Genomic DNA, 25,202 nt, shown 5'->3' with positions numbered 1-25,202 from the left:
CACTTTGGGAACATAAGAGAACAGACATGAAAAGGGAACAATGAGGGAATTAGAAGATAAATGAGAGAAAGAATGGATGAATGAGCCAATCTTAGGAAAACTAAAAGACTTGGCGTGATGGCTTTCTTTGACCATCCTCCCAACTAGACAGCACATCCCAACATGCTGTTTGGTATAAATCCCAGCATGTCTGTCAAAGGTTTTGTGTACATGCGCATGCAGGGGCATTTATGTCCTCAGCACTTGCACATGCAAGTCAGCTGTATTTGTTTCGTATGAATACACATGTGTGCATGTCCTGAGTTACAGTGGCTGTCATAGATTTGACCTCTCTCAACCGCTAATGTCTTCAGCAGCCTTGGCGTCTCTCCCTTCCATTCTCTTCTCTCTTGCTCTCTCTGACTGTCTGTAATGGGGCTCACTCCATCAAAGCTGCTTACATTCCTCCTCACTTTTATCCCTTCCATTTTTTCATGCGTATGAATCAGCTGTTGAGGTCTAATAGGTTTTCCATGTGCATTTGTGTCTCGTGTAAACTGCAACCAAACACAGGTTTTTTTCTTGATTCTGGCCTTTTGTTCACATTAAGCCATTTGTGTCACATTAAGCCATTTGTGTCACATTAAGGTATTTACATGGCATTTGAAAAAGCCCTGATATAGCCTTAATCAAAGTATAATCATAGTTTGATTGTGCAGCTAACACAGTTTGGGGCTGTGAGACAGGTCCGTCTGTTTCTGTCTTTCTGTGTGGTCGATCGTTTGGTATGTTCACACAGAACAGATGTATGTCTCACAATATTACAATATGTCAATCAGTCCGCCTAAATCTGGTGTTCAGCTATAATGAAACACAAGTTGAGTGATTATGGACCAAAGGCTGGATGACTCCATAGAAAGATATGTTGTCTATTTATGTTTTGCATTGCTCCACCTTTCGCTGTGCGGGATCGCGTCCTATGTAGGTGTTAAGCATCTTTTGCAATGGACTGACACGTTACTGTCTTTTAAAGTCAGACTGTGTGGTACAATAGAGCACATGTGCAGATCACTTTCAGTATGAGAGATTAAAATAACACACAGGGCGGAAACATTAGGCTCTTGTGCATTGGGCTTACACATCAAAGTCGAAGTAATACATCATCTTGACAGTTTAGTGAGCAGGGCTACATTTCTACTTTCAGTGACATATTATAACTAAAGGGAGGAAATAGTTATATTGGGCCTAATATTGCACATCAGTGAAAAGTGAACACTGTTAAGAGTTTAAATACATATGAAATGAAACTGAGGAGATAAGCAGAGTGTTATGGCGGAGAAACAAGTTTAATTGTGATTAGTATTACATTTATACCGTCATGATTGGGTTTTGACATCTATTATAACTTAGATAATACTGTGATTGAGGTAATAAATCAGTTTTTTTTTCATCAAGCATGTAAAATACCTTTATGAGATTCAAATAGGAACAAATGGAAGTACTAAGATTAACAGAGCTAGAGTATGTGATTGCAGACTGATTTATTAAGGCTTGTTAATGTCTTAAACAGAGTACGCAGTCTGCACATGCATCTCCTCAATGGGCAGGCTCACCTCATACCGCTATTACGCAACACATCAGATACACTTGGAGAAAGGAGGATTATTCTCAATTCCATACATGCGGATTCATTACTTTTTCATCGCAGTAAAGATAAAAACTTAAGAGTATTGATCGCATGTAAATGTCCTGAGACAGGTGAATGATGCATGAATTGTAGCATTGGAGCAATACACTGTCAGACTGTGACACAGTTTATTACACACTTTCTTCAAATGAAATTTCAACTTGAGGATTCAATTGAGTACTGAATTCAACATTTTGATATTGGAGAAGCAGCAAATGTAATTATTGGGACAACACTGCGGCCATCTAGCCTAATCTAATGGAGTTGCTGTGCTAGAATATTGCTTGTATCAATCAAAGGAAGACTAGCAGTACTTATGAATTCATCATTTATGATATGTGTGACTGCGTACCTTGTAACGCATCTTGGGACAGGAATCAATGTAAAAGCCCAGGTAGTAGTAGGACAGCTTGGGGGACTGTTTCTGCAGCTGCCTGGTGAAAGCGATCTCCCTGTAGGACACACACACACACACACACACACACTTTTTGAAACAGGTGCTCTAAAGCATGGTTCATGCTTAATGCCTTTAGAAACTGCAGAAATGTATACAGTTCACTCGTTAACATTAGTATTTAGTATATGAACAACACATCAATTGCAGCAGCAAGAGATCAAATTGGTATCAGCAGCTTGGCCTAGAATGTCCAAGCTGGGTAAGTAAATGGACACGTTAAAAAAGCTTTTCCTGGTCTCCTTTCATTAGACAAAAACAACTGCCTTCTCTCTATAGCTATTGAGCCCTTGGACAGAAAGGAAGGTGGCGGAGAAGAAAGAAGGAGAGCATGTAAAATAAAGATTTAGAACTCGGGAGATTTATACAGCTTCCTCAAATACAGTAAATGTCTTGGTTTCTTTATTTCCCCCCAATAGCCTCTTCCTTAATTGCATCCTTTTACTGAAGCGTATTTTCCTCTTCTCCCTCCTCCATTTCCTTCGCTATTCCATAACTAAATTCCAGCTCCTTTTTATTCAACTTTTTGTTTCACTCGTCCTTCCACCCCTCTGTTTCACCCCCTTAAATGAAAGGGGGAGAATTCCCCCTCTTCCAATAACATGAGAGAGTGAGAGAGAGCGCGGGAGAAAGGGGTCTTAAAATAAAATAGATGCACTAAAAAATAAGAAATGGGACAAAGCAGGCTAAGCCAGGGAAGGAGGAGAGACAGAGAGCGAAGCAAGAGGAGAATATAAAAGAGGAGCTTCAAGAAAGAGAAAAGGAGGGAGAGGAGAAGCAGCTAGAGCGAGGTGCTAGAAGGTCACCCGCTTGCTGCCAGGTTCCTGGGTTCCCATCCCCTCTCCACAAAAGAGCCCGGCAGGCCTGAATTGGAAAACGGGGGTGGGGGTCAAGAGAGGCGAGGGACCCATTCACAAAAAATCCCTGCAGCCCCCCCCCTGCACTACCCCCCTCTCACTTCAGCTCTTCACACCCCCACCTCATGGCAGCAGCTTGAGTCTGCCATTATCCCCTCTTCAGCCACCTGACACTCCAGCACAAGCCAATTATCAACCCTACTGCTCCTGCACAGCTCCCCCCATACTGATGTGCATACACACAAACACACACAAAGGGGCGCAAAACAGTGCACACCAGCAGGTCTTCACTGCGGCCTAACATATGCACCGAAAAATATCACTCCACAAAATATTACATGAAGAGCGGTGAGCAGCGCAAAGTAAAACATGACGTCGTATTTGTTTCCCCCTGAAATGGTCCGATGATAGTATTTCAGATGAGTAATGAATGTATTTGGTCCTAAAGCAATAACTGCTCTGTCCAATGTTATCTGGACACCAACTGTAAATTCATCAAAAACAGGCACGGCTAAACAGAGTGAGCTGTTAGTTCTGGCAAGCGCACTGAAACTTATTATTAAACTCTGGAAAGTTTTTTAATCAAACACACACACACACACACACACACACACACACACACACACACACACACACACACACACACACACACACACACACACACACACACACACACACACACACACACACACACACACACACACACACACACACACACACACACACACACACACACACAGTCTCTTTACATGCCTTTTTACTACAGCCCCCCCTCCCTCTCATTCGGCCCGCAGGCTTCTGGGAGAAGGAGCTCCTACTCTCCTCCTGTAAGACATTTCTCAACATCCCCCTCTCCTGTTTGTATTGCTGAATCACACAGTGCAGAGTGCTGCCCTGCTTTTTGTAATGTGTAACATAGAATACACATAATACTTTCAATCCAACAATCCAAATTGGGCTTGTATAATATGGTATATGAAACATTTTCATTCAAAGCACTGCTATGAAGTTAGCATGTAACACTAGTGGGAAGTACATACATCTTACATACTGTATATACCTGTAAAGAGGCCCTGTGGAAAAAAAATCCCTATATTTACTGATTTTCCAGGGGAAATTCCCAAATTGTCCCAAATTTACTGGAATACACCTTAGTAAAAATGTATCATATTCCAGAAATTGGTCATGACCGGTGGGTATCCTGGCAACTTACTGTCAGGTAATGAGAAAATAAATCACTTTGAGGTTTGTGGGCATTACAATATATATCTGACACAGGCACAGACATTTACATTCTCTACAGTTGGTTTTGGACCGAGTTGGCCGGGCCAAGCAGACTAGGGTGTGTCCAGACCTGATCAAAGACTTGGACCTTGGTGTGTGTAAACAAGGAGGAGGATTTCAGGCCCTCTGGCTCCCTTCTCCAAGGCCTCCTTCACACACTGAGCACTCTGTGTTACTCTTGGATTGAGTCTCGCAATAATAAGTGATGGGGAAATGTGTGTTTATGACAACCAGGGTGTTCCCTCTTTCAGCAGTTATCCCAACTGCTGGCTTCACTTACAACCTTTAAGGCTGTGCATGCTTACACATATGCACATGAACACTTGCAAGCTCACAAACTCATACCTGGACACATCGACTACCAAGTAGAGATCACCCAGTCTCTCACATGTGCAGAAAAAAGACATTCTCACATTATTGGGTTACATTTTATAGGCCAGATGTGCATGTGTGTGTGTGTGTGCGTGTGTACACCTCTATGTATATGCGTCTGTGTGATCTCTTATTACATCTCAGGAAAGCACTGTCTCAACCACAACCAGCACTCTTGCGTCAACCAATCAAACCTGAGAGAGGGAGACATTTGTCTCGACCTACACTGCACTTATGGTATAAAGTTCTAAGGAATGATAAAATTGTGGGGAGGAGCTGACAAGCCTGAGAGGGCAAGAGTCAGGGAGGCAAGGGGGTTAAGGAGAGTGCAAAAAAGAGGAGACTGAAAGGGGAAGCAGAATAGAGTGAACAAGAACACTTATTGTACTTATTGAAAAAGAATGAACCATTGCCATAGTCAGTTTGAGACATAGTATAGCTACAAAAGCAAACTGACCATTGCTAAGACAGTGGTCTCTACAACCCTCTACATTGCATCGTCAATGCCATGCCATGAGTTCAAAGTAACTTAAATGTGGTCTTCATTTGTCAGAAACACGGGCGTTGACACTACCCTTGGCATTACAGCATGTCCACCTTGATCTCATTTGTTTACGGTCATTATACACACTGTAAGGTGTATATAATGACTTGAAACAGCAGAAAAGCGTCAATGCCTGTTGTTTGAGTCCTGGCAACACACCTGAGAGCAGAGTAGGAGCCCAGAGACAATGAGGCAAAGTCTGGGTGGTAGTATAGGTACACAGAGGAAACACAGGTTGGCAGGATGTCGATCACCCCGACCGCTATAATTCGTCCATCTAGCCAGTACTGGTGGTGGAAAGAGCCGTAACCGGCCTCTGGCCCATCAGGAGAATGTTCTGCCTGGGTAGAACACAAAGGCAAAGAGAGAAAGGCAGTGAGATAATGTGTTCATTGATCAAAACAATAGTATTACTTAGGTGTGCAGCAGAGTTCACATGTAAAATCTATACTGTAAATCACAGTGGAGCGAGAATGTGGAATTTAATATGAACGTTTCACTACCTTAAGCACTTCTAATCTACTTTCCCTCTTACACACACAGACACAGACACACACACACACACACACACCTGTGTATCGGTACTATAACCCTGGCTTTTCCATGGCTGGCCTCACACATTATGTGTGAGGGGGTGTACAGTAGCCTCACGTTCAGCCTGCTAATGGCTCCCTTATGTGGAGAAGGGTGGAGGTAACTCGCCACAGAAACACACCGGGGCGGGGGGGCTTTTTAATAAAAGACCCTGCATGAGCAAAATCCATTTCACCAGGTGGTGGTGGAGCAGAGCCAAACTTACTCCTATATGTTTGTGTCTGCTCTCTCCATGTGGCAAGAAAGAATGTGTGTGTGTGTGGGTGTGCAGTTGCATGCACGTGCTACGCCATGAATAAAACTGTTAAGTGGTTGACACATTTTGCATTTCTCTTACGGAGATGCATGCTGGGCTTTTCAATCAAGTTACTTGACTCTTTTATCGCTAAGGCTTAAGACTAGAAGCAGAAAGGTTGGGGTTACAAGCCATATTAAGCCAGGGTATTGGTTTGTGTGTGTGTGTCTGTGTGTTGGGGGGGGCACTTGTGTTTATTCATCACACATGAGTAACACGATCCTTCTTCTGCATTCATCTGGGTCCAGTTAAGCAATGCAGACACTGCTAGTTATCACAACACTGAAAGAGTTAGCTCACTAATCCAGTGCACCATACTGGGCCCCCAACCTGACCAAATCGGGAAAAGGTGGACAAAAGCACACACTGATGTGCTCACCCTGCAGCTCAATGACCTAAGAGAGCTCAACGCCACCAGTAGTGTGACCGTGTACCACATTCTTGCCTCGCACACCCTCTGAGTGGGGGTTTCAAAATCAAGCTGGCTGTAAAAACAAAGCTACATCCCTCCAGCTCAGGCACTCTGACGCCCAGGTTTCAATGTGGTGTACAGTATGTGTTGGGAGGTACAAAATTGAATTGGGTGCCTATGCCTCCACATCAGAGGACATACGATAGGAGGCAGAAGTGGAGTGGGTTTGGTACACATTAACTGTGAATGATTGGCAGGCAGACAGAGACGAGTGGACATGCAGCATGTAAAAATGGAGGAGAGTTGATGAAGGGCAGCTGGGATGTTGAGGGGTGGCAGGCGCTGCATCTTGAGCAAGTATAGCACTTTCTGGAGTCCTGGGTGTGCGCACATGTGTCCCAAGTATCTAATGCTGAGGGAATCATCAAATGTACACAGGCGTGCTGTTAATTCTTGGCATCGGTTCCTTCAGAAACACTGGGGGCTTTGTAAGCGGCCCGTCAGTGTCATTTAGACGTCATCAGTGAGAGGCTTTCTCGTCTGTATGAAGGGGCCAGTGTGTCCAAGAGAGGGAGATTTTCTCTACCCCACCTTGAGTCAAGATGCTTATGTACAATTTCACGAATGTCAGTACAGTAAGAGTAAATGGCTGTGTGAGTTTGTGTTTGTAGTTTCCGTATCCCGGGCTGATCTGGTCTGAGTGACCTGTGCATCAACTCAAACGACAGACTAATGGTTGTGTCCTTGCCACTGTGACAATGATCTAAACATTCTCTACACTAAATGCTTTAAACCACCGCAGAGCTTGCACGGCAGCCCCAAATCGCTCTCATATGGCCCAGAGACTGGTGCCCCTCTCCTTCCTGCCACACAGGGCCATACAGAGTTTGAGCAAGATGTGAATTCCCATTGCTTCTCCTCATTAAGTGGGACAGTGGAATTTTGCTGTGTTTTTAATGTCCGTATGTGTGAAGTGTGTCTCAACTTGCTTAGAGAGACAAATGGGTGGATTTTTACCAAATAAAGACCATTCTCTGCTCAAATAATAAATTCATGTCAAGCACGTGAAATTGAAATTGACTGTCCATATTCATCATCTTTCTTATTTTTTTCTTTTCTTGTATTTCTTTCGTCTTTGAAAAGAGAGCAAACTAAAGACAATAAGACATTTCCTGTGATGTGATGTCTGTGATTTGTGATTGTGGATTTCTTATTGAGGTGGAGCAGAACATGTTTATTCTTGCTTAATACCAAACATCGTTAAAGTTATTTGGAATTGTCAATCAAGATAAACATTTATATCCAATATGTCCATCAGTCTGTGGGGGATGATTGTTTACATCAACTTGAACTTTTAACCTCGACTCTACGTGAATCTGCAGCAATGCAAATCAGTTGCGAAAAAAATGATAATGACTTCTGCACTGATCTACACGATATGTACAAGCTATCCATTAAATGCAACTACATATACACACAGCCCGTCGACACACATCCTGTTGGCTGGCTGCAGGTCGTAGCATTCTGTAATGGCCCGTTTTATCTGACAAATGAACGACAACGTCCGATTTCTCTTTCCATCAGTCTCCACGGGATGGTTGGCTCTGACTACAGTGCACACACAGTGCTGCTATTATGAAGTTTTGTACCTGCACAGTGTCAGATTGGTATTACCCTGAACGTATGAGCTAAATGTGCTAAATGCAGAGATTGCATAGCAGGTGTAGTACCACTGAACCTCTGCTGATTCTACTTCACTGATCTGCATTCAATCGCTATATGGAGGGTCAAGGCATAAATCTTAAGGTCCTAAAGATTATAGTGTGTTCATAGTCCTAAAGTTTAGAACTACAAACACATAGAAATACAATGCTATTGTTTTTAAATAGATTCTATGAATCATCATCTTGTCGTAGCATCAGGTCACATCAAGCATTTTTAGTGGGATGCAAAAACTGATTTAACACTGTATATTTTGTACCTTAATCAGGCAATTGGTATTCTGTTTTTGGCATGTGCAGTATACCGTGTGTTCACTATGGTATTTCAGATGGTGTATTCCTTGCTGATCTTTACGTACTGATATACAATGCTGTTTCTATGTGTTTACTACTTCTGCCGATTCAAATACATAATGTAAATTCTCATTCTCTCCTTTGCAGCAAGTAGGAGAAACTAAGAGGGGATGTAAGCGAGAGAGAGAGAGAGAAAGAGAGAGAGAGAGAGAGAGAGAATAAAATAGGGAGAGAGAGGGTCAGAGGTGTGGCCAAGAACCTTGAACCGTTCTTGGAACTAATGACTAATTGTCCAACACCTCTGTTAATGAGTGTTTGCCCCTTGGACAGACACATTAGGAGACTGTAAAATAAATAAACAGAAACAGAATGAGTGCATGGACCCCACTCACCCCATAAACCCCACAGTTTCTACCTCAGATGCTACTTGCACCTTACCAAGGTCAAGTACTCTGACACACAGCTGCATGAGTAATGCTCATCTTGTGTGCAGGCACTGATGTGTGTGCCATTGTGTGTCCAAGATAGCTAATGTGTTTCATTTCACACATTCTCTCTCCGTCTCTCTCACTCTCACACACACAAACTCAGAGAAATCGCTGACAGCTGATGTTAATTACCTCTGTTTCAGCACGAATTCTCTGCAATTTTGGTGCAATGGAACATAGCAACAAACAAACAAGTCAAAGAATCTGAGCCCTAATGAGCTGCAGTTGGTTATTGCCGTTTGCATACATTGGTATAAATGTAAGCTTACATGTGAGCAGATGAACCACACAGTATGTAGGTTCATGTGGTGGGTGTCTATGTGTGTATCTTAATAGCACTGATTGGAGACAGATGGAGGCCAACACGCAGAGGTAGCACAGAAAGCCACGCAAAATAACTGGAATGGAGAGAAGTTGGAAAGACACAGAAGACAGAGAGGGAGATCAGAAAAAAGAAAAGGAAAAACAAGTTGGGCAAGAGGAGGCCAAAGTGAATGGAGACGGCCCCCTAAATCAAAGCCTGAGAGGAGGGGACAGTGGAGACTTGGAGTTGTGCAAGTGTGTATGCTACACTGCCTGTGTGTGTGTTTGTGTGTCTACGCAGTATAATTCGGCGTGCCTGGCCGCCAGCCTTGACGAGGTGATAAAAGCTTGTTTCCTATAAACACTAATGATGTTCATTAGTCGAGACCCGAGGGAGCCCACAGGGCAACACAGAGTGACTGTGTTTGAGTGTCTCTGTGATTGACTTTGCGTGTGCTCCCGGACCTCAACCCTATTAAAGTGGCTGTTATAAGCGCCCATCCTGGGTCTTAATTGCTGGTGTAATTGTCCTGACCCGATAGGTCCCCTTGTGTATCTGAATGCTGCGGCTCACCAGGCCTACTCAGTGCTGCGTGACGTCTGGCTGCACCACAGAGAATACCACAGTTCAACACAGTGTCACAGATGGCATCGCTATCCAATTGTGTGAATCAGTAACTTACAATACAACAAGCATGCAGCCTGAGCAATTAGTTATTTTTGTCAACTAGGGCAAAGAAACAAAAGCGATGCCCACAAACTGAGCCAATCACTGTCATCATCTGTTCTAATGGCACACAAGGTGAAGTCCTGTGGTGTGGTGTGTGCTGTTCTGTAAAGATTATATTAGAAGAAACAACTCTCAAGATCTTCAAAATAGCTGCAGTGCAATCTGGACAGCACATTTAGCCGTTTTCCTGCATCAACTCCCCATTTCACTTTGACAGCGCTGAGTAAAACTCCTCCAATATGAAACGATACCAATTTCCTGAATCACCCACCCCCACTCCCCGATAATGTAGCTGAAGGGCTGTTCAAAAGAGAGAGCAAAGGTGGTGGGGAGGTGTGGGGGACCTTTGTTTGCTGAACAAAAAATGCTAACATAACTATTGAACATTTATCACCACTAGAGTGTGTGTGTGTGCATGTTTTCAAATTTAAACAAACTGAAGATTTGCTTTCCTTCGACATCTGCATGACACCACATTTAACAGGCAGACCTCTATACAGGTAAGATATGGATGAACAGAGATTTTTAAAAGAGGTTTTATGAGGATGACAGCAAAAAAACACATACCTCTAGTGGTGAATCACAGAGAAATCTCCGGAACTGTTGCAGGAGGTGTCCATGCGGTGAAGAGGGGGGGGGGGCGAAAGAGAGAAACATTTAGTTGTCCTGGTCACCAGCACTTTTGACATTATACAAATGAAAAACATGCACGTCTCATTTGCTGTCTTATACATTTAAACTCCCCTCGTTCAGTTGTCACATATCAGACGTAGCCCCCCACCCATTCAGAAAGGGGCATACAAAGGAAGACCATATTTACACAAATGAAAACATTTAGCAAATCAACTGTAGTATACAAGCCAGGGAGGACATAATGACAGCTTAAATAAGCAGTAATGCCTGTGTTAAAATTGCCCCATCTCCTTAGCACACTTCAAAAAACACATCAGATCTCAATTACTCTGGGATTTTAGGTCTATGGAAACATTAAATCTTTTCTTTTTAACTCTCCCTATTATTCCCTGTGTTCCCTCTGTCTTAGCGCCAGGGTGAGAGCAGTGTGTTTAAAGACTAGTCGACCAGCAGGAGCGAAAGGACAATCTTCCATGTTTAGGCCAAAACCATGTCTTAATGAGAACCAGCAAAGCCACAGGAGCAAAGATGAACAACCTTCATCTCAGAAGAGTTTCGATATTAATCTGTTATTTTTCTTTCTCTTCTTCATCTTCTTCTTCTGTGCCAAAAAAAACAATTAAACCAGCTGCCAAACTGAGCTCAACTCCGCTTCTACTAAAGCAACAACATCTACGCTCCCTGACCAGATGGTGGCGCTACAATAACTACTTTTACATTTTGTCTTATGATTTCAGAAAAATTCAGACAGGGGGATGAGTTAACATGAGTTAACACTTCATAAGGAGATGTTATCGACATTTTCCATCTACTAAAGTTGCAAGGTGACGGTCAGTAACATAATCATAGTTATAACTAATAACGGCTTTTCACAATTTATAAGCAGTTCGTTCATTTCACCCAAAGCCAATAAGAAGGCAATCGGCTGACCAGTTTACATAGAAGTAGAAAAGTAGTTGCGTCTTACTCATTAAATAGTTGTAATCTTGCCCCATTCGACCCCTAACCTATGTGTGTGTGTGTGTGTGTGTGTGTGTGTGTGTGTGTGTGTGTGTGTGTGTGTGTGTGTGTGTGTGTGTGTGTGTGTGTGTGTGTGTGTGTGTGTGTGTGTGTGTGTGTGTGTGTGCGTGTGCGTGTCTGTCACGGCTGATGGGTGTTGGTGACACTAATGCAATGTTCTGCCGTGCTAGGGATGATCTGGCACCGAGTGCTAAAAGAATGATGCCCTGTCATCTTTTCATCTTTACTCATTTTCTCATTTTACCTTTGCCTCAAGAAATCAATCATACCCTCAAACACTTTGACTTTCCAAACTCTACCCGTTTTAGTTGTTTTTTTAACAAACATTGCACCATGATCAATATAGAAAGCGAAATGCCGACAACACTTTCAACAATTACGCAGGGGAAAAACAACTTCTTCTTCCGTGACACATTCTACTAAAATGTAATTTTCGAAGCACAAGTTTGAGCAACTACTACCCTGCCAGTCTACAAATTACCAACAGTAAAGCATCGTAATGTGCAATTTGTTGCTGTGGGGCACGAATGAAACATTGGTTAAGACTCTCACAAAAAAAAAAGAGAATGGTTTACCAGGGTAACAACATCTGCTCTTATTAGATGACATCATTTATAGAGGGCATACTGACATGGGCTGCTGTATGTGGAAATGAGAATGAAATCTCCAGTTAACCTTCTAGTAAAATGTTGTAAAGTATAAAGTGTATGTGGACTTTGTATGTATATGAATAACACCTTGTATGTATAGCTGACGTGAGAAGCTATACACTTAAAAAAGTATTTAAAAAAAGTATTATCACAATCCCTCCAGATAGCTCCTGGTTCCTCACTTTGCCTCCCTTTCCTCCTCCATTTTTACCAACACCCATCAGGGGGCTGCTGGGTAATCATACCCAGAGGGCCACAGAGTGGATGGAGCGCAGCAGGTAGGTTTCCACTGCTATGTCAACCCTCCTTGGCAGGGTGAGGCTGCTCTCCTGGCTTCTGGCAGGGTCGACCCCTCTCTGACCACTGACATACAACAGACACACACATCCCTGCCAGGCTGACACTAACCCACAAACATAAGACAAATTCACTCATTCACAGCGGACACACACTCCGGAAGATGGAGACGAAGTACCACATAGGTACAGACGTTAAGACAGCGAAGAGATAAGCATGGGAATACAATCCCAGCTGCCTCTCTCTAATACAACAACACACATGCCTGTAAATAGAGCCGTGTCCAGAGTACCTTCTGGAACTTTCTCATCTCCAACACATGGAGTCCATCACTTCCTCCCTAACTCTCCCTTTCCTATAATAAACACTCATCTGTGTACGATTACGAAGGCAAGCAGCCGTCTCAAACACACACACAAGCTCTCGTGTCTTCACTTCAGCACAGTGCTTGCTGGCTCTCTCTTACACACATACAGTACATATAAACACACACATCTGCTAAAGTCTAATTGCTACTTACAACTCTTATTGTGCCCTTCACTCTCTCAAATTGTCCTACACATTTCAATGACAACTAGCTTGGATTCGTTCAAAATACAACCTCAACCCAGTGGTTTTTCCTCTATTCAAAGATTTAGTTATTGATTAGATCATGGTTTCTTAGAGGCGAGGCAAGCCAACAGCTCAGAGAACATAGCATACGATTGTTAATGGTTCTAAATACACAAAATACTTTGACCCCTGACTTTGACAGGAAGAGGAAACATTTTGTGGGTAACTGGATCTACAATGGGAATCATACTGGTAGGAACTTTTATTGAACCCATTGATATTGCAGGCACTGCACAAACACATGCATAATGCAGACAAACAGTGTTCCTTAACAATGACTTACATTTCTATTCAGATCTTTAATCAGTATTTCTCTGTATTCCTGCTTTGTTGTTGTTTTTCATATGTCGTGGTTTAAGTCCTGGCCATCAGGGAGAGTAAATACAGATTTAACTGAATCTGTTTTCGTGAAAATGAATGCCACATGTGCAGGAACTGAAGAGTCACGGCTCAGCACAAGAGTTAAGACCAGTAAGTGTGAGCGATTGTGTGTGTGTGTGTGTGTGTGTGTGTGTGTGTGTGTGTGTGTGTGTGTGTGTGTGTGTGTGTGTGTGTGTGTGTGTGTGTGTGTGTGCGTGTGTGTGTGCCTGAATAATTGCATGTATACGTGCTATAGTTCAGTCAGGAGAACCAGATTGGATGTTGACGGAACAATGTCTGGCTGCCTTCCAGTCATGGTATGACAGGAAATGCATACATCCTTATACAAATACAGACATTCCCCTGCAGGACAACATGCTGTCTAATGATGTACAATTCTGGCAGGGTAATTAAACTTGCACACAGGCACGCACACAGGCACACACACATACACACGGGCTCACAGGATCTCCTACTGCCAGGCTTTGAGCCAAGTGGGGGCATTCCGGCCTCTGTCCCTCAGTAATACCTTATTAGATTAATCAATACATTCACAAACACTTAATGATCAACTTCCTCGGTAGCAGCAGTGAGCAGAAAAGTTTCCACCTGCCATCACAGCTACAACAACATGTTTATTATTCTTTATGATGCCATTGGTCCTATGGCATAGGCCAATAGGGGGCCAAAGCTTCTGGGAAGAGTATTGGCAAGTTAAGCAGGAGCTTGATGAGCAACAAAATATAATATATAATATAAGAAGTTAGCAGCGTGGGTACGGGAGTGCGTGTCACAGTACTGAGTCACACACAGTGAGGGAGAATACAACTAAATCAACTCTGTGTGGGAACAATTAGCAGAATAACAACTCCCGATACAAATAAGACAAAGCGAGCTGAGGGCAGCATGGCGCCTCTGTGACCGCTAGTAATGTGAAGAACTCTAACAGAAGAGAAATGTTTACAGAAGCGATACTATGGTCGGCGTCTGTGCGGTGGTTTGTCGGTGTTTGTCAAACTGTACCCGTAGGGGAGATAGCGTTACCCCGGTGGATGCTTAACCCAAAGCTTCCCCCTCTTCTTTCGACTCTCACAGCTCTGAACCGGCTTTAACTATTGTTATTTCACATCTCCACACAGCACAGCAATAAAAAAAAGGTTAAAATTAAGATATGTCTCAGTCAAGATCAATGTGAATTTCGATAAGTGTAGTCACCCTCAACAGTAATTATGCGCAACCTTATTCCCTTACCGCCTCACACTACACTCCATTTACAGTCAGGATACTATACAACCTGGAAAGTTCATCAACTAAAATTGATCCAAACTTTGAGTAAATTCGGCAGCTCAACATACAGCCGTGTTGCTACTGCACAACCACACCTTTTTATTTTCCTTTCTCTCTGATCTTCTCTTTCTAGGACTTGAACCCATCCAATCCCAGTACAGTTATAAACCTCTCTACGCCCACAAAAACACACACACACACATACACACGCTTCCTTCATACAGCTAGTCTTGTGGCACTAGGAAAGAATCCGCAAAAGACTGCCCAATTTGACAGTTTTTATTATTTATTAATTACCTTACTTTTACAAGCTGGAGAATTCAGTAATTTACCAAAGCCTGCTGGCAGGAGGGTGGAGGAGGACGATGTTTTTCCAACCCTGAGGGACAAAAGGCCCTCTCAGGTTAGTAAGAACGTCCAGCAGCTCTGCATCCTGACTACACCTCATTTTTCTCCTCTAAATCCACACTTTTCCATTAAAAAGTTCAAGGATATATTGCATTTGTTTTTTAGATTTATTCCTCCAACTTTCTGGATCCACACCTTGGCTGCCAATTATATTTCCCCCCATCTAAGTATCACTTCACAATACTTTTCATTCTAGGTCAAAATAAGCTCTCAGTCTCAGCCTCTCTCTCTCTCTTGGACAGACTTTGCTGAAGAACAACAAAATACATACGATAGTTGAATTTGACTGGATGTCGGGGTAATCTGATACTACGCCCCAATTGTGAGTGAAGTACGGCTCTGATGGGCAGTGGGTTGAAATTGCTACTGTCGTGAAGCTAAACAAAGCATTAAGTGTCACAAAACTCAATGCATTGACCTGCCAAATATGCATGCACAGATTTTGTGCAGTTAAAACAGCCTTGACAGCCTTCCAGTGCTCTGTATCATCTACATCTAGAATACAACAGGTTACAAGTAAGTGCATGTATGAACATTTGAGTGACAACTGATACTGTGTGTGTGAGTGTCATGCGCAAGTGCACAAGTGCCCCCATCAGGAGTAGGTGTGTAATCAGAACCATGCAGTACCTCGCTGTCACTACATGCGGACGGGTCATCGCCATGAACGGCCATCTGGTAGCAGGCGTACAGTGCTGCCGACTGCTCAAAGGACGCAATGAATTGAGGGTCCTCAAAGCTGACCGGCACTAGCCTCACCTTCAAGCACAAGGTGTGGAGGGTAAGGATCATGGAGCGGAGGGGAGGTTGTATTGAGGTTGGCGACGAAACAGGGGGACAGTGAGTGGATGGAAAAATGGGTAAATAAAGGAGAAATGTACTGAAGAATCACAAAGAGAAAGAGGGGGAACTTTGAAGAAACAGACAATACAGGGAATCAATAATTGATGAGGTTTTAAACAATGTTATACAAAGCGTGTTCACATCAGTCTCCTAGTCAACAAGGCAAGCTGTTAATGCAGCAAGTATGTGTTATGGAAAATCTGTGTTTCTCACAACCTGAGTCGTATTTATGCATTTTGTTTTTTGTTTTAGTCCTTACGATCAGTTAAAACAACATCTTACTCACCAAGTTAAACACTGACATCTGGGGACGTTGCAAAAAGGGGCCCGGTGGGGGCAAGGAACACAAGCGGCAACGCAATCAAACAGGTTGTAAACAAACCCAGTGAACAGAAAACAACAAAAATAAGACCCAGGCTGTAAAAAATATTTTGGGATTGTTGCAGGGGAGGGGATACCTGGATGCATGTAGGCCAAAGCGTTCTAGGAGACTGCGTGTTTTCGACATGATGGGATAGCCGACAAACTTGAGGATGAGGCTAGTGCACTGCCCAGCTTCGGCCGTAAGCGATAAGGATCCCTCAGAGCAACGAGAATTGGGAATAGAAGCCTGAGCACAGTGTCAGTAGGAGTCACGTTAGGAGGAACATAATAGTGCGTAAGTACGTCTCAAACAGGCACATCCACACTGATGGCGTGGAAAATTACCATTCAACAATACAAGATGCATTTAAAGGAGGCGTTGATTGCTTAATGCTATGTTGAAATGGGATTCCACTTCAAACAAAGTGGTTTGATGTCTGGGTAAGTTGATGGGTGGGGGGGGCACACAAGAGGTCATTGCTGGGAGGTTTAGCTGACAAACTACACCCGAGAAAACCGAAACAGCTCAAGACTAACGACCCCGGCTAGCCGACCAGGGGCCAACTCAGACACCTGGAGAAACACTGCTCTCACCCACGGCGTATGGAAACATTTTCCTCTCCATTTCGTTTCCCTTTGACTTTCGCTCTCTCACACACATACACTGTCTTCAATACTAACGCGTTAATTCATTTTCTTTCATTCATGCAGACATTTTGGCTTTTTCCCCTCTTGACTCAAATTGCTCCTGTTTCCAATGAGTGATAGCACACTTTTTAAGAGCAAATGGATACAATGCAAGCTCCTTCTTGACTGGCAGATATTGAAGATAATAGTCCAGGGTTCTGTGGTTATTATGATTATGATCTTCTGAACAAAAATAGTAAAAATAACCCTACTGGAGTATCAGATAGTGCACATTTATATCATAACAAATTGTTTTATACAAATGATATCCCTGCCTCCCTCCATGGATACCCGTAGCACAGGTTGACCTATGCCCCCTACCCTCTGACCTGGCTTTCGGAGGGTTTTTCAGGTGGGTCCTTGTGAATGGCCATCTGGTAGAGTTTGTACACCTGGTACGAGGCGTCGAAAGAGGCTTTGAACTGCGGGCAAGGCGGACTGGCGCGCACTAGCCTCACCTTCAAATAGGAGACGGGCAAACAAGGGTTAAGCTCAAAGTGGGATTGAAAAAGAGTACTAAGAGAAACATTAGCGATGATTCCAAATCTCCCAAGGACCACATCAACTTAGAAGAGAGGGATAGTACTGTGTGGAAATGGACAAAAAACACACCTTCTTCATTTTCTGCCATCCATATGATTACTTATGCTAGCTGAGTGGTATGTTAGAAATAATAAAGCCATGATTCTTCAATATTGCGACATGTAAGATCAAAGAATATTTAGGGGTTTTCCCTTTCAATAGCTGCCTTCCTTTTTCCACAAAATAGGTTGTGTTCAACAATGGTGGGTGTTGTTCATCACATCTGTAGGCCGATCAGACAAAAAGAACAATACAAAGAAGGGTGTGTTATGTCCATCTCCATGGAGATATGAAAAAGGAGGAAAAGAGAAATATAGAAAATCATAAATGCTGGTAATTCATTTGACTCTAAGGTTTCTTAGTGAGTTTAAGAGCCCATTTCTAGTGCTTCACCATGTGAGGCTAAGGTTTTGTTCCTGATGTTGATTACATTCAGAGGTAAAGCATCTGATTTCTTAAGTTTGATGACATTGTTTGTGCCTTTATTTTTTACCCAGTGCATTTGCTTGAGGTACAAACATACTGATAAGCCCCATGTGCAGCCTGATGCAGAGCATTTTGTAATGCTTCCACTGCAGAGGTATAAATCAAGCTTAGCTTAAGGGAGGATCAGGAGCAGCCTGCAACGGAATTGCTTGTGGAAAGAATAACTAGCCGAGTGTTGCAATTGTCACACAGAGTGAAGAAGAATTCACCTTTCACATCCTCTGGCTCGATTTAATTAACAATCTCTTGGTTTGGAAGCTTTTGTTGGCCACAGAGTCCTAACCATATGAATCCTCGAAAAGGACAGGATGGGGGAATTGAGCCTGGGGTTTGTTTGGATTGGACCCTAGAGGGTCTCTCTCATATGACCACTTGGCATCCATGACCTTTAGTCAAACAAACACATTAAGGCTCTTATGTGAAAGCACACTATTAAAGTTATCTCTTTTTTTATTTTGTTCTAGAAATCTTTCGATGGACTGAAATAATTTTATACAATAGGACAGTATGTGCTAAACATTTACAACCCTAACAGTCTTCTGGCATAATATAATTTTGATACTTGACCACTTCAAGTTTGCAGGGGTAATTCCAGACAAACCAAGTGGCCTCAATTGAGCTTTGATTAAAAATGGAATTTAAGGTCCAAGAGTTTCATCTGAGCAGCCAATTGCTCTGAACCAAGAATTCCAAGATATTACTTTTGGAGTAGATCCGGCAGCCAATGGCCAATTAATGGCATGTGAGCAAGAGGTTAGGAAACCAGGAAGAAGAAATATCATGAAAATTCTGTGCGGGAAATGCAGAGACAGTCTAGTTCAAGCAGCTTCTGATGCTCAGCTCAAAACTTCTGTCTGTTGGGCTCTGATTCATGCTACCACACTGCCACCTGGTGGTCGTTTGTCAAACTACTGCTCAGTTTAGGACCACTACAGGTGTCCCTTGCATAGAGTGTCTTTGGTGTGTAAGAAGAAACTCTAAGGTGCAAGGTAGTACAGCTACCAAATGAAAGGACATTTTCTCTCTCTTTCTTTCATTTACATATTTTCAGAGACCATATATGTGCCACAAATTGTTTTACTTGAGCAACATAACATATTTAAAGATTGTGTTTAAAGGATGGCTGTCTTCCATTTAGATATACTGGTGTCAAAACATCTTTGAGCCCAGACATAAATCAACAGCACAGAAGTAGATACTACATCAGACGGATTTAGTCCTGAGTCTCTGACGCAGCCACATGTCTGTATGCCCTTAAATAAACAGTAAAATGGGTGAAATGGAAGCATTTATCAATGATTTACTTTCTAAACTGTACTATTAACCTTCAATTGCAAAGATAACCCTGTGTGCATTGATGATTGCAGGCAAATGATAAATCTAATCCAACTTCAAGGAGCTGACTAGAAGGGCTGGCTGGTCTCATCTCATGGGGTGTTTAGACAAGACACAGACGCTGCCTGGTTCTTCGCTGCATCTGGGTCACATCTTCGTCAAGACCTTGAATGACGTCACTCTACCAACCTCAATTCAAGACTTTTGCCAGGGATTTGTCCGCACTGTGCCCTGCCAAAAGTTCAATTCCATGTCCTTTCATAATGGTTGAGCTGGGCTCTGTGGTTTTAATGTGATCAGGAGGGTAACATGACCCAGTGAGTGTGCTGTGCCTGTCAATTTGGCTGAGTTTGTCTTAAGAAGGGGTGTTTTTTTCCCCTCTCTGCTCTGACTGGAGATCCTCCCCGCACAAATAAACACATGGTGAAGTCACTAGTACTCTGGAAGAAGGCTCTCTGAAACCAGATTTTCATGCTTACTGAATACAAACAAGGAAGAAAGCTCACCAAAAAAGTAGCTCTTAATGAGAGCTGGAATCATCCCAACGGGCTAATGTTTATTCCAAGCCTTTTCCCTCCAGTCACACAGAAGGATAAAAGAGACTTGGCGCTTGAGGACTTTCAGACTACTTACTGTTCTCTTTACTCACCTCAAGGCAATGAGGAGAATTGTCAGGCAATGATTCACTGATGAACTCTTCCAGGGTTTTGGATTGGTTAGCCGGGTTGGGAGCGACTGGAGCAAGAGTGGCATTGGAAGAGACGCCACCGGCCTGCTGTCTGAGCTGCTCCTTCTGCAGACGCCGCTCCTTTCTCAAGTCTTTGGCCTTCCGGCATGGCGGCCGGTTGGGATCAGCTCCAGTCCCTGCAGACAAAAATCACATAGGAAGGAAGGAGAAAGAGGGGACGTGGACCATTACAAAAGGTTTCTAAAGTTGCTGGGTGGGGGGTATTATATAAAACATTCCAAAGCATTTCAAGGTGGAGGAGAAAAAAAAACAAAAGAAAGGGAAGCTTGAATAAGTTAACACTAGCAGTTATACATACAAGAAATAACTCAATTACAGCTTTATGGAGGGGAAGAACAGGCTTCCCTTTTATGCTGCATCTGAATAAGGTTTAACACGGGAGTGCGAGAGGTGGTAACTTAAAGCTGCTGGCATTATTGAGTCCCACATTTGGGGTAGATTTGGAGGGCGTTAGACCATGTTTCTGATTGCATTTTCCCTGCCCCTGTGGGCAAATAGGCAGCAGTGTTTGTTTTAGTGCACCCCCTGCCTAAGACGCTAGCCTCCGCACAGTCTCCCCACACGGCTATATGGAAGTCATTTTCTTGTTTCCCTGCCCGAATACTCCTCACATTACATCATTTCTAAGGAGACCGTAAAACAATATGGGCTGTGTTTGTTAAGTCCAAATAGTTAGAAGCTAACTGGCGTGTATGTATAGATTAAAATAGTTGGCCTCAGATGGAAGTTTTATTTTATCTCCAGGGTGTTTCTTCCAAAGACGACAATAACAGAGATAACAGAATCAGGGTAGCAAATGTGTGCACAGGAGTGAGTAGTTCCATTCACCGTACCAGAGGGTAACTAACATGAAATCAGTCCTCTCTCCCTGACTCCCTCTTTCTGCCCCACTCCCCATCCTTCTGCTCCTCCTCTTCCAACTTCACCTCCAACTCTTTGGGACCTTGCCAAGTCCTCCAGCTCTCCAGGCATCCCGTGTCAACAATTTACACGCCCACATCCTGTTTGGAGCAATAAGGAAACGAGAGCCATTTCCTGCTTGCACTATTGCCAGTCGTCGGCTCAACTCGCTTTACCAACTTTCCCCTCCATCGACGTCACAAGAAGGAGAGGGACACCCGGTCCTCACAAAGGAGAGAGGGGAAACTCAGCACTGGCTATGCTTCAATGGCAGTGTTGTAGCTGTGATTGATTCAAGCTCAAGGGTCTACTTTTGCTACAGTAAGTCACAGCTTCTGCCATGTGCAATACTTGAGGACCCCAGCATGAAACTAGTGCCACTGCAGTACCGATGGACTTTGTGCTGGTGCAGGGATTTCTTAACTTAAAGACCAAAAAAATATGTGCAATGTTTGGTAAAATGGCAATCTACATATAATATCAGTTTTGTGTAATTGTGATTGGAGTTTGTTTTCAATTCCTAGCAGGGTAGGGAAGATCCTCTATACTGTATCTGCGATCAGCTCAGTGTCAACCTGTTTGCTGAATTGTTCTTCAATGAATGGAGATTGAAAAGCAAGTACTTCGAAGCAAGGTGACTGATATAAAAATAAAGATGCACCATCGTTGAATTGATTTCCTTTGTCAGAGTGAACACAGTGACAGAATGATGAGACAGAACAGAAACCAAGGTCTGGACAGTGTCTATCACACTGTTTGACTCAAACCACAAACACACCCACTCTTATCTACCATCACCCCATCCACGTGTCTCTCCCCTGGTAAGTACACTTTCACTAGACACACACACACACACACACACACACACACACACACACACACACACACACACACACACACACACACACACACACACACACACACACACACACACACACACACACACACACACACACACACACACACACACACACACACACACACTTGAGGACAGCATGCAGCCATGCTAAAGATAAAGTCGACAGAACAGTTCCTGTGGAAGACAGATGTTCCCACTCCAGCAGTTATCACATCATAAAAACAATGACACTCTCCCTCCCTCCCGGCCTCCCAGAGCACACATACAATACTCTAATGTACCTTCAGCATAAACCGTCTAGAGCTAAATAATCCTGCGTTTCCATGCTATCATGCATGTAAACATGTATAAACACAGCGGGAAAATTTACTATGGGAGGAGGATGCTATCATCAATGTGTAGTGACTGCAATATTTACATGTGGGGTTTAGTAGTGTCAGTTCATAACTAAGCATACCCTGGGAAAGAGCATATTCTATTATACCCACCAACAATACTATTTCATGAACATTAAATTGCATTCTGTGATTCTTTTTGGTTTGCTGGATTCTTTTGGGCAGGCAGCCACAATTTGTTCCTATTACCAAGTAAGAACACAAAGAAACCTATTTTGTAGCCTGTTCATCATCTTTCCCTTATTGACCACAACACTGATTAATTTCTGGCACGATATCATACTTAACTAAATCATGGAATCACTTCTAAAGCAGACCCGAACCCAGGCTTGCAAAGCACAATACCGCATCTGTGCCTTCTATCTGCTTACCTCTGGTTTAGAGAGCCAAATGTTGTCAGACTTGCACTGGAACCTGCTCAAACCTATAAAAATGCTCCAGTCATAAAGCTACAGAAAAGCTATGTCCAGGTGTTTTCAGTTGGAGGTGAATGAGGGGGAGTGGAGGACAACTCGCTCACAATAAATCCTCCTTGTTTCCTCTTGCTCGCCTTCTGAAAAAAAATCATTTTCGACCATCTCTGAGGAAAAAGGGTTAACTGCTGAACTCTTCCTTTGCACGTGCACATGTGTAGGAGCAGAACACTGGTACCCATTACACGTATCTGCTGTGTTTATGTCTGCGTCTGGATAAACCAGTGCCAATATCAGGCTTTCCTGTTCCAATGCATTTCCTCATCTTATGACAAGAAAATGTGGAGTCTGTTCTAATTAGATATGAGAGAGGGGAGTGGGGAAAAATCACAGAGGCCTGAAATATGAACAGTTGCTAGAAGTGCTGCTTCCTGTTTAATAGGGGTTTATTATCTCTTCAATGTAGCTGTTATTAATTCATTACTGTGAGTTGTCTGAGGACATCCTGCGCTGGAAAGTAAGGAGGAGAACATGACAGACATATAAACCCGAGCCAGACCCATTCATAAAATCTCAATGGTAATGCCAGCCTCATTTATGCAGCCTCACACACAAAAAGGAGTCTATTATTAGGTGAACAGTGACACCCTCTGGCAAGCATGGGCACTTGAGCATCATTATCACTTATTCGTTATTACTGTGAAGTGAGAATAAAGCACATAGATGAGCCTAACACTATGCTTGTGAGAAGGGGATTTGACACATTACCTGGTTTGGGCATTAATGCAGATGTTTTCTCATCTGGGACAGAAACTGGTTCCGTTCTTGGCGTTTCTGAGGTTGTTGTTGTTGTTGTTGTTGTTGTTGCAGCAACTGGTATCTCATTCTGATCGTCTGTGACAGCAGGACACTCCACGACCTCCTTCTGAATGTCTGTGATAGCTGGACACTTTGTTTCAGAGTGACATACTTTGGCCAGATCCCGTGGACCTGCTTCTTCAAGCACAGAGTCCATTGGTTCCCCTGCAAATAAACACAATGAATATCCCTTCCATAAGATAGTATGCGCTGCATAATAGCTAAGGTTTCACCACTACTACATTCTACTGTTTTTTAATTAAGGATTAAATATGAACATAAAAGATAAATAAATGTATTTGAATAATGGAAAACAACAAGCAAACCAGTACATCAATTTCTAACTGTAGTTTAAAATGAAGCAATCCTACTTCAACAGTGTTGGTATCATGATCGATGTATTTACCACATATTAGGCACTCTTTTTCCTTTTTTAAATGGCGTACTTTTGATGCAATCCAGTTGGAAAAACTTTGATAGTAGAGATTATCAGTAATCAATGTCAACAAATCCACTCTTACCATCCTCCTGCCCTTTTGGTAATTCCCCTTTAGAAAAGAATTTGCTCATCTTCTTCAGGATCTTCTTGTGGGACTTGGATGGTTGAAATTTCAAGGCATGACATCTTGAAAGAGAGCATAAAGGTCAAGTTTGGGTACAGAACACTAGACACATTTAATCAACAAAAGAAATATTGATTGTGTTCTTATTCCACTGACTATTAACTACCATGGGCCACTCTCATGCGTTCTTCTGCAATTGAAGGTTCAGGTACTATTAACCGAAAAATATTACATATTACCTGATGGTGTACTGTGGACAGCATGTCTCCTTCATCCTGGGCTTATACACATATTTTCCACTTCTGTTAAATAGAAAATAAAGAATAATCTTTACTATGACATCTACCAACAGTACTTTGAAATGCCATGAACAATGACGCAAGCAAAGACATTTAGTTCCTAACAGTGTAAATGTGGGCATGACATTTAATGAACCGTATTTGTTTAATTATGATCAGAAGATTGATTGAAAGCAAGAGCCAGTTTACCTTCTCCACCCTCGGTCTATGAGGTCTTGGTAGTCTTGTACTGTCATGGTGTGAGACCACATCCCTGTGAGAAAAGATAGAAAGAAAAAAAACAATAAACAGAGTGTAATGACTAATGACTAAAAGGGGGAAACCATACTATTTTACTGTTCTGTAACAATCCCCAAAAATACTGTTTAAGGAAATGTTCATGTTACGGAAAATAAAGCTATTAATCTATGATAAATGCAGTAACTAAACAAGTTTTATTGGATAAACAGATAACTTCCTGAATGGAAAGAAACCATCCTCTCACACATCAATCAATATGAGGGCAAAAATCACAAAATTGCATCATCAAAACATCATTAGGGCTTCAGGAAATGCATTATCAGTATAATATAAACATTTCTTTGTCAGCC

General features: G+C 42.7%; 1 protein-coding gene across 4 annotated transcripts in view; it reads right to left on the bottom strand.

The window, feature by feature from the left end:
- Nucleotides 1-25,202, bottom strand: part of ate1 (arginyltransferase 1) — a 44,563-nt gene that overhangs the window by 16,591 nt on the left and 2,770 nt on the right. Inside the window, exons 2-11 of one of the 4 annotated variants that reach the window (XM_076164518.1) lie at nucleotides 24,802-24,865; nucleotides 24,553-24,615; nucleotides 24,272-24,375; nucleotides 23,661-23,915; nucleotides 20,227-20,441; nucleotides 17,504-17,632; nucleotides 15,912-16,040; nucleotides 10,582-10,614; nucleotides 5,337-5,518; nucleotides 2,019-2,118 (exon numbers count right to left, since the gene is read on the bottom strand). In XM_076164518.1, coding sequence (XP_076020633.1) covers nucleotides 2,019-2,118; nucleotides 5,337-5,518; nucleotides 10,582-10,614; nucleotides 15,912-16,040; nucleotides 17,504-17,632; nucleotides 20,227-20,441; nucleotides 23,661-23,915; nucleotides 24,272-24,375; nucleotides 24,553-24,615; nucleotides 24,802-24,865 — 1,274 coding nt within the window. The remainder of the gene's footprint in view (nucleotides 1-2,018; nucleotides 2,119-5,336; nucleotides 5,519-10,581; nucleotides 10,615-15,911; nucleotides 16,041-17,503; nucleotides 17,633-20,226; nucleotides 20,442-23,660; nucleotides 23,916-24,271; nucleotides 24,376-24,552; nucleotides 24,616-24,801; nucleotides 24,866-25,202) is intronic. The other 3 variants (XM_076164495.1, XM_076164502.1, XM_076164510.1) reach the window with 3 other exon arrangements.

The sequence above is a fragment of the Genypterus blacodes genome, unplaced genomic scaffold (assembly GCF_046128005.1).
Source record: "Genypterus blacodes isolate CSIRO-AG114 ecotype Tasmania unplaced genomic scaffold, CSIRO-AGI_Gbla_v1 ptg000012l_1, whole genome shotgun sequence".
NCBI classification, from domain to species: Eukaryota; Metazoa; Chordata; class Actinopteri; order Ophidiiformes; family Ophidiidae; genus Genypterus; species Genypterus blacodes.
Note: the sequence above shows the minus strand (reverse complement) of the source record. Positions and strands in the feature narration are given on the sequence as shown.